Source organism: Lygodium microphyllum, chromosome 10 (genome assembly GCF_053477565.2).
Source record: "Lygodium microphyllum isolate KBCC chromosome 10, Lygodium_microphyllum_v1.1.10, whole genome shotgun sequence".
Taxonomy (NCBI): Eukaryota; Viridiplantae; Streptophyta; class Polypodiopsida; order Schizaeales; family Lygodiaceae; genus Lygodium; species Lygodium microphyllum.
Genome location: NC_141144.1, coordinates 93,586,516 through 93,595,840, shown reverse-complemented (window position 1 = coordinate 93,595,840; position 9,325 = coordinate 93,586,516). Strand labels below are relative to the sequence as shown.

The following is a 9,325-nucleotide window of genomic DNA, read 5'->3' as shown; positions in this document are numbered from 1 at the left end:
AGGGCTTATATGTTTAGTATTTTTGGAAAGTCACATCGCTCGTGCTTCTTATAGTTTTGCCACACTTTTAGGCTTGCTCATCAGCTTTTTTGTCATGCTTACAAACTATCATGGAAAAATACAGCAAATGAAAAGCTTGTGCACTAGGCCTAATGTTTTGGGTTTGGCCTAGCAGCTGCATGCTTACAAGCTATCACACAAAAATATACCAAATGAATAGTTCGTGCTAGACCTAATGCTTTGGGTTTGGGCTAGCAGCTGCCACACCTATAAGCTAACCAAAATCCTAGGATTCGCTTACAACCCAGGACATTGACCCACATGCTTCTACACTTCATTAGGGGCAGACCTAAAATTTCTTGAACAGATGGGATTTGAAAGCCATGCCCACAAACGGTCTAAAATGTCATGCTTATAAAGCCATGACAAAAGGTAATCCTAGGATCAGCTTACAACCCAAGACATTGACCCACATACTTCTACACTTGATTAGGGGCAGACCTAAAATTTCTTGAACAGATGGGGTTTGTAAGCCATGCCCACAAACTGTCTGAAATGTCATGCTTATAAAGCCATGACAAAATGTGTTTAAATTGTAGGCTGCACCTTTGTCTAGAATATATACTTAGCTCGTATGCTTTGCTCACTACAGTATTTGAAACTTTCTTAACCCCACACCCATAGGTCCAGCCCAAAGTATACCTATTCCTATGTACTACCCCAAGCAGTAAGCTTGGCCTACAATGCTTAAACCCCTTAACCAGAGGCCATAGATGGCATTCATGAGCAGTATGATTGGTTTACAGCTATGGCTCCTGTATGCCCAAGTCTACAGGCTGTCAACTTGAAAGCTTGACCTACATACTTGCAAGCATACTAACAAGCCATCCGCAAGCTATTAAGCTTGTACAGTTTTAAGCCTAACTCAGATCACTAGTATTCCATGCCTACAAAGCTGTGTTGTTAACCGACTCTGAATCTTGAACCAATGCCGGTGGCCATGCCTACAAAGCTGTGTTGTTAACCGACTCTGAATCTTGAACCAATGCCGGTGGCCATGCTCACACGCCATCCAAAAGTGTCATGGCTGTGGCCTACAAAAGCTTTACCTCAAAAGTTTTAGGGACTGAAATAATGATGGAAGCATAGAGGCTTGGGATGTAAAGTGAAGTTCAAAACTAAACTGGACTAAATGCCATCACAAAGCCAACTCAGAAAACATAATAGCCAAAAAGTCAAAGCTCCAAGACTCGCAAACTAGAATGATAGCTTGTGTGCAGCTCCAAATCAAACCAGATAAAATGAAGTCAAACTCTGCAAGGGTCCAAAGAACTAATAAACTAACACCACTACAAAGGACATGCAATGCAAAAAGTTTGGTCTTAAATGTGAGAAATATGTGAGTACAAAATGAGCTTTCCACCTGGCCACAGTCATATACATGTAAGCCTCCTACACTAGATATTTAAGTTGCTATACCAAAAAGCCTATTTTCGTCTCATTATTCTCTTCTCATCGATTCCATGACCATTGAAATGGTAGGAGTTGCATATTAGGGTATTTGAATAGTGCTATCGAGGAAAAATCGTTCCTACAAAACTAGAGACCTCAGAAGTGGCAGATACAATCTCTCACTACGCTAGTTCTCTCAATCCACTTCACTTCTTAGCCACATCTTCATACTCTGCTTCTGCAGCATCATTGCTGCCAGTGGCACCACCAGCACTTCCAGACTGCTTCTGTAGAGCTTCACCGATTTTCATTGCAGCTACTTGTACAGCAGAAGTCTTCTCCTTAATTGCATCAGCATCCTCACTGCCAAGGACTGACTTCAATTCAGATAATGCAGATTGAATGCTCTCAGTAGTTTCTGATGGTAGCTTGTCCTTGTATTCATTCAGACTCTTCTCTGTGGAATAGATCACACTGTCTGCTTCATTCTTGGCATCTATTAACTGCTTTCTCTCTTTGTCTTTCTGAGCATACAATTCAGCATCCTTCACCATCTTCTGAATGTCATCTTCAGAAAGGCCTCCAGATGACTGAATGGTAATAGCTTGCTCCTTACCAGTTGCCTTGTCCTTAGCAGACACATTCACGATGCCGTTTGCATCAATATCAAATGTCACTTCAATCTGTGGCACCCCACGAGGTGCAGGGGGTATGCCAACCAGCTCAAATTGTCCAAGCAGCTTGTTGTCTGCAGCCATTTCCCGCTCACCTTGCAGTACCTTAATACCCACTTGTGTCTGACTATCAGCAGCTGTAGAGAATACTTGGCTCTTCTTTGTAGGAATAGTTGTATTTCTGGATATTAATCGGGTGAAGACACCACCCAATGTCTCAATACCCAGAGACAAGGGTGTTACATCAAGCAACAGTAGATCTTTCACATCTCCCCGCAGAACGCCACCCTGAATGGCAGCACCCATGGCAACACACTCATCCGGATTCACACCCTTGCTGGGTTCCTTGCCAAAAATGGCAGCCACCACCTCCTGAACCTTTGGCATTCTGGACATTCCTCCAACCAGTAGCACCTCATTTACATCCTTTGCAGAGAGTCCAGCATCCTTGAGGCAATCTTTGCAAGGCTGCTTTGTCCTGTCAATCAGGTTGCTAACTAATGCCTCGAATTTGGACCTGGTAAGGGTCACATTGAGATGTTTCGCACCAGAAGCATCAGCTGTTATGAAGGGAAGATTTATGTCTGTCTGCGTCGAAGACGAGAGCTCCACCTTAGCCTTCTCAGCAGCCTCCCTAAGTCTTTGCAGGGCCATTCTGTCATTGGTCAAATCTAGACCTTGCTCCTTCTTGAACTCTTGTACAAGGTGCTGAAGCAAAGCATTGTCAAAGTCCTCACCACCCAAGAATGTATCTCCATTGGTTGCTTTCACCTGCCATTCACAATCAAGTCAAGCATTCCCAGTTACTTATTCAACCTTCTAAAGTATGTATAGAAAGACAACTAACAAAGTCAAGCGCAGAAGTAAAATTACCTCAAACACACCACCTGAGATCTCGAGAATGGAAATATCAAATGTGCCACCACCAAGGTCAAACACAGCCACAATACCTTCCTTCTTGTCAACCCCATATGACAGAGAGGCAGCAGTTGGCTCATTTATAATCCTTGATACCTCAAGGCCAGCAATTCTTCCAGCATCTTTGGTGGCTTGTCGCTGTGAATCATTGAAGTAAGCAGGGACAGTAATAACAGCTTTTGACACAGGCCTACCAAGGTAAGCTTCAGCAGTCTCTTTCATTTTGGTGAGCACAAAAGCACCAATTTGACTTGGCGAATACTGTTGCCCACCTGCCTCAACCCATGCATCTCCATTAGGGGCCCTAATAATCTTGTAGGGCACCATCTTCATTTCCTTTGCTGTCTGGGGGTCATCGAATGTGCGACCAATAAGCCTTTTTGTGCCAAACAGAGTGTTTGCAGGGTTTGTCACTGCCTGCCGCTTGGCTGGTGTTCCCACAAGTCTCTCACCTTTAGATGTAAACGCCACAACAGATGGAGTGGTCCTGGCACCCTCAGAATTCTCAATGACACGGGGAGTCTGTGTGAAGTGATATTGCATATAGTTACTATCTCCAATTAATGCAAGAGGTAAGACATTCAAACCATTTCTACATAGAATCATGACATACAAACCAGTTGTCATTCACTTCTTCTCATAGGCCGTACATCAGCTGAACTAACTTTGAACGCCTGCTAGCTCTAGCCTACACCTTCAACGTTAAATTTAAACCACGAGTAAAAATATCAATACCTTCCCCTCCATGACTGCGACACAGGAGTTCGTTGTACCCAAGTCGATCCCGATAATGTCATTTCCGGCAGCTTTAGAACTGCATGTCGTGTAAAATTCCAAATCTCAATAACTAGATGCAATCACACGGTGAAACAGAGTGCTGAAATTTGCAGAGCCAAAAGGCTGCAAACAAGTAGAGGCATCAAGAGGCGCGGCAGACAAAATTTGATCATTACAATAAAGGTGGTGAGCGTGCACACCTGAAAGCTCGAGCACCGTTAAGCCACCTCCTAGCAAGGGAAGCTGCCAAAGGGTGTGACTTCGACTCGACCTGAGAAGCAAACGACTGAGCGGTAAACCACGCAAAACACAAAGCACGATTCCTTTACAAAGAAAAGGGAAACAGATTCCCTAATGAGCAATGCAGTGTCGAAAGAGACCGAAGACGGGACAACGAGACACTTACGTTGGCAGGAGGCGCAGGGAGCAACAGAACATGATAATAGCAATGGGAGAAAAAAAACACATAATAACAACAACACGGGAAGGCAGCACTTACGATGGGAGAAGAGGCACAAGTAAAGGCGCACCCGAGACGAGAAGAGGACGAGGAAGAAGCTGCTCGACGGCAGAGCCGAGAGGCGAGCAATGCACCGGTAGCCATGGCGGGGAGGGATCAGGGAACGTTAGGGCTTATAGGTATGTACTATATAATGTCTAGCCTCTTACTGTATGTGAGAGAGAGAGAGAGAGAGGGGGGGGGGCGGGGGATGTAGCTGCTTGCAACGCAAGACCAAGCAATAGAGCTCTTCTTTTTCTTCTTTTTGCTTTCGTTGGTGACGACTCGAGAGACTGTAGGCCCACAGGAGCGGCGGTATAGCGAACGTTAAACCCTAGCTTTCCCCTTCAGCTTAAGTTGTCGACCGCTTCGGAGGTTTCTAGAATTTTCCTGCCTTTGCACACCAAATTCCCGCTGCAATTCCAACATCATGAGCTCCTCCAAGGGAGGGACTCTATACTTAGCTACACTTAGCTAGGTGCGGTTGGGGACAGCACCTTTGATTTTCTCTAAGAAAAACCCCGATAAGTTTTAGATAAATTCCCACTATAATTCCAACATGATGAGCTTCCCCAAGGAAACGACCAACTACTTGGCTTGGTGCAATTGGGGACAACAGGCTACCTGCACATGTCTAAATTTGGTGTAATTGGGGACAACAGGCTTGGTGCAATTGGGGACAATAGGCTACCTGCACATGTCTAAATTTGGTGCAATTGGGAACAACAGGCTTGGTGCAATTGGGGACAACAGGCTACCTGCACATGTCTAAATTTGGGTCACCTCTCAAGAAGAAGCTCATGATGTTGAACACAATTGCATAAAACAAGAAACAAAAACCCCTTTTCCCATACAGGAAAATTTCAAAAACTTCTTTGTGAATTGTTGATTAGAGCCTTGCCCCACCTAGGGGTAGCAAAGCTCCACTATCCCAATTGTTCTTGTAATGCAAAATGAATAATTAAATTAAAATTAAAAGATATCTACAACATTGCAAAGGTGCAACCATGAAAAATGCCCACTTAGCCTAAAGCTTTGCACACCAGAGCAAATCCTACTTTAAAGGCATAGGAATGATTATTTAGGTTTCTATAATGACCCATACATCTGCGAGTTTCAATAGTTGTAATCTAATCAAACAATTTGACTATCCCATTTTGCACCCTACTCAAGCATTTAGCCACAAGCAAGTCTCCATGGTTATGCACATTATAAGAGTGCTTAGGCTAAGAGATGTTCTATTGTCCCTAATATGGTAGTTGAATCCTCATCTTACGACTTGCCTACCTATCTCAAGGCTAGCTATTCAAGTCCAAACAATCATGACCTGTTAGAGAGCAAAGACAGCCGAAGCATTATGTCAAGATGGGACCTAAGAGATGTCCAACTGGAGCGAGACAAGACACAATAGCTAAAAGTGCAACTTCGCCACCTCCTCTTCATCCATTGACTACTAGGTGCCCATCATATATTAGAGATTGTAAATAATGCAATTTATGCTCACATAATCAAAAAAGAAATGTAAAACTCTTGAATCTAAATTCAATTTCCAAGAATTAGCCTCACAATACCAATATACATACAAGTAAAATTATAAATGTTTATTCGGTTGAAGAAATAACTACCACCAAAAGTACATACCAAAGGGGTTAACTTTCATTGTATAGACAATTGGACCCTTCAAATTGAAGAGAATAAATATTGTCTTAGTCGGGATTTAGTAAAAAAATTGTTATTATTATGGTAATTAAGGTTTGAGATTGCTAGGATGGAGAAATTGTATCTAGCAAGGTTTCTAATGTACTAGGGACATTTAAAAGTGGAAAAGTGACGTGAAGGATGGGAGGATTAGCAAACAACTACAAACAATCTGAGGAGGAAGCGCAGATCCAACTAAAGTAACACACTCAAATCAAAAGGGTCAATTCGTTTAGTTTGTGCCATTAAGAATTTTAGAGTCGTGTGCTATCAATTAGTTTAGTTTGTGATATCAAATAGTTTAGTTTGTGCTATTAAGAATTTTAAAGTCTTTACTATTTTTCCAATAGTAATTGAAATATACTGAGAGTTGTCTATGAAATGACTTTTTTTTTCTTCAAAGAGAATTGTTTATCATACAAGGATATTTAGATTACATTGGTTGCCATGGACTTGATTTCCAACACACAATACCAGCTAGATAGTTCCTTGCAAATGTATGAGGAGCAAAGGTGGCTATCCCCAAGCATTTTGTCAAGTTTCTCCACCAAGAACTAGCTATCATGATTGCTGGGATCAATCCAAGTCAAGAGGTCTCTTTGTAGTCATGACCTATTTCTTGCTAATTGTGGTGATCACAGCTGAGCTTTGGGGATACAACCACAATGTCAAAGAGGGGATATGTGCCTTACTAGTTAGGGAATGGATGGTGAATGCCTAATATGGGTGGTTTTGTACTAGATTATTGGGTGATGATAGCCAATGGCAAGATAACAAAATGTATTGCTCGCTTATTTGAAATAAAAACATTATTTTATCAAAGGACAATATTCTTTGTTTTCATGTGTGTAATAAGTTGCATGAATGGACCTAGTTTCTAAAATGCTAACTAAGGAATTTGGTTATACACATGTCCAAAGTAATTGTGTTGAAAAGAAAAAGTATACCTTAGGTATGTACATGGGAAGCAAATGGACTACTTTCTTGACAGAAGTGTCCAAAGTGACTATGTTAAATTAATTAGAAAACTAAAAAATGCCTTAAGTATGTATGTGAAAAGTCAATGGACTACTTTCCTGATGAAAGTGTCATATGAAAGGGTGGACTTTGATAAGTTTAGTGCTTCTCAACTAGAAGTCAAACAAACATAGCCACTGCATTAACCTACATAAGGCTTTGGGGCTCTGCATCATTTTAGGGGGACGGGGGTGAGATTTTGCAATATGGTTGGTTAGAAGGCTTAACATTTTACTCTCCCTCATTTCTAACTCTCATTAAACCAATTGCAGTCTAGGCTCTTTGAGCTTTGATTGACCACACAAGTGATCTCTCTCAGCCCAATGCTAGATTGTTGCTAGGTGACTTAATTGAGCATTAGCTACCTCATGTTGATCCTTATGGGTCAAGCCATGTAGTTTTTTGCAAGGTTGACCTAGAAGCAACCTAAGTGGCTAAACTTGTAGATTCAATTGGATCCAAGCAATGTTGCTGATGACAATTGAGTGACCTACTAAACATGCCCTCTCTAGCATCACTAGGGTAGGGGCATCTCAGTTTCTCAAAAAAGCAACTATTCTCTAGGACAATCAATAAAAAACATATCAATAAACAATATGGAGCTCTTTCGCATCAACACTATGTCGTTGTTCTTCCAAAGATGTTAGATTAGCACAACTTGCATCAAATTCCAAATCTCCAATGTGTTTGAGCTATATATAGCTCACCCTATCTAGACTAGGTCTCACCTATATATATATATATATATATATGAAATAGTCTTTAGGAGTGTACATGGTGTATCTCTTTTCTCCCTCTTGCATCTTTACATATGTTCTCTCTCTACATCTCAACATGGTATCAAAGCTATCACTATCGACTACAACCAATTCCTTGAAGAAGACAATTAGGAAGTATACCTATGTAGTGTCTCTTTAATTCTTGACTCATGTTCTTTTCATGCTTAAATTTGATGTATTGTGTATCTTATGAGTGTTAAGCATAGAAGAAGTTTACACGATCATCATTTAGATTGCAGATATGTTGAATTGTAGATATGCCTTGCTTGGACACACTAAAAGTTTCTATTTGGGAAACTCTTAAGGAAATGCCTTTCTTAAGAAAATCAGTTTTTGTGATGTGCTAGGACTCACAAGCTTTATTCCTAGCAAACCTGTAAATTTGGAATTCTATATCAAAAGTTATTTTAATTCAGGTAAACTAGACTTGAAAAACAAACAGGACAACAGCTTTTCGTGCAGACTTCTACGACATAGGTTTCATCATGATTACTCACTCTTGAGTTTCTACTAAACTTAACCAGATCATCATCCATTCTTGACCAAAAAGTAAAGAGATAACGTTTTGATCGTTGTTCATATTTCTCATCTATGTTGGGTTGATTTATTCTCGCATGTGTTTAGTCTATTTTGGATCACTTTATGCTTGCCTACATTTCGTCTATCTTTGCTTTATTCTTGCCCACGTTTTGTCTATCTTGGGTCTCTTTCTTTTGGAGTATGCTTTTTGAATTAAACATCTTTCTTTACAACATAGATTCTGCATACGAATTGTTGTGTTGTAGTTTTGTCATTGTTTTGTATATGGTGTGTAGATTTTGTGATCTCATATTATACATATTCTCTTAGTCAGATATGTCAAATTTTATAATCGTCAATAGATTTCCTTCTAGACAATGTTTTGCTCCTCACTTTCAAGGACAAGGATTCCTTGGATGGAAAGTAAAGATGTTGCTAATTCTTGAAGGTGATGACTTGCATGATATTGTTCTTGGTAATTACGAATGTCTACCTCAACCAATTGATTAGGTAAAGGATCTATCTTTGAAGAATGGTAAACTGTTTATAAAGAGTGGGTCAAAATGCAACAAAGTAGCTCGTCGATATATTCTTTTTGCTCTTCAAGACTTTCTTATGCTTGATGTATGCAATCTTTCAACCTCACAAGCTATATGGGAGTATTTGATAGTAAATTTTGAGAAGAAATCTATTACAGAAATACTTTATCTTTGTAGTTAGCTCACTGAGTTACAATATAACATCGAAACTTCTATGACAACACATATTGAATCATTCAAGAACATTATCAATCAGCTTGCTGCTCTGCTAGTGATGCCATTCCATGAAAGCAATTGATAACACAACTTCTTGACACTATAAAGGATCTTGCTTATCATAATGTTGTTATCATATTATGTAACAAAGATGGGATTGATTTCTTTTTTTGATGAAGACGTGAAATGTATTAAAAAAGTAAGTAAGGTAAGTATGTACAATTGGGGATCTTGCCC

The 9,325-nt window shown here is 40.3% G+C and overlaps 1 protein-coding gene across 1 annotated transcript; it reads right to left on the bottom strand.

The window, feature by feature from the left end:
- Positions 1-1,341: 1,341 nt before the first annotated feature.
- LOC148030289 (heat shock 70 kDa protein, mitochondrial-like) lies at positions 1,342-4,603 on the bottom strand. Its single transcript, XM_087686573.1, has 5 exons — positions 4,321-4,603; positions 4,022-4,092; positions 3,780-3,858; positions 3,000-3,566; positions 1,342-2,897 (listed from the first exon to the last, which is right to left on the bottom strand). Exons 1-5 carry the CDS (start codon positions 4,423-4,425, stop codon positions 1,659-1,661), a joined length of 2,061 nt encoding a protein of 686 aa, XP_087542699.1. The 5' UTR covers positions 4,426-4,603; the 3' UTR covers positions 1,342-1,658.
- Between the last annotated feature and the right edge of the window lie 4,722 nt (positions 4,604-9,325).

Bases quoted from the DNA above. Each gene is read 5' to 3' on its own strand.
- LOC148030289 (XM_087686573.1), bottom strand. From the start codon at position 4,425: ATGGCTACCGGTGCATTGCTCGCCTCTCGGCTCTGCCGTCGAGCAGCT. The intron at 4,093-4,320 runs GTAAGTGCTGCC...TTTGCTTCTCAG, and splicing joins CTTGTGCCTCTTCTCCCATC to GTCGAGTCGAAGTCACACCC. The intron at 3,859-4,021 runs GTGTGCACGCTC...CACGACATGCAG, and splicing joins AACGGTGCTCGAGCTTTCAG to TTCTAAAGCTGCCGGAAATG.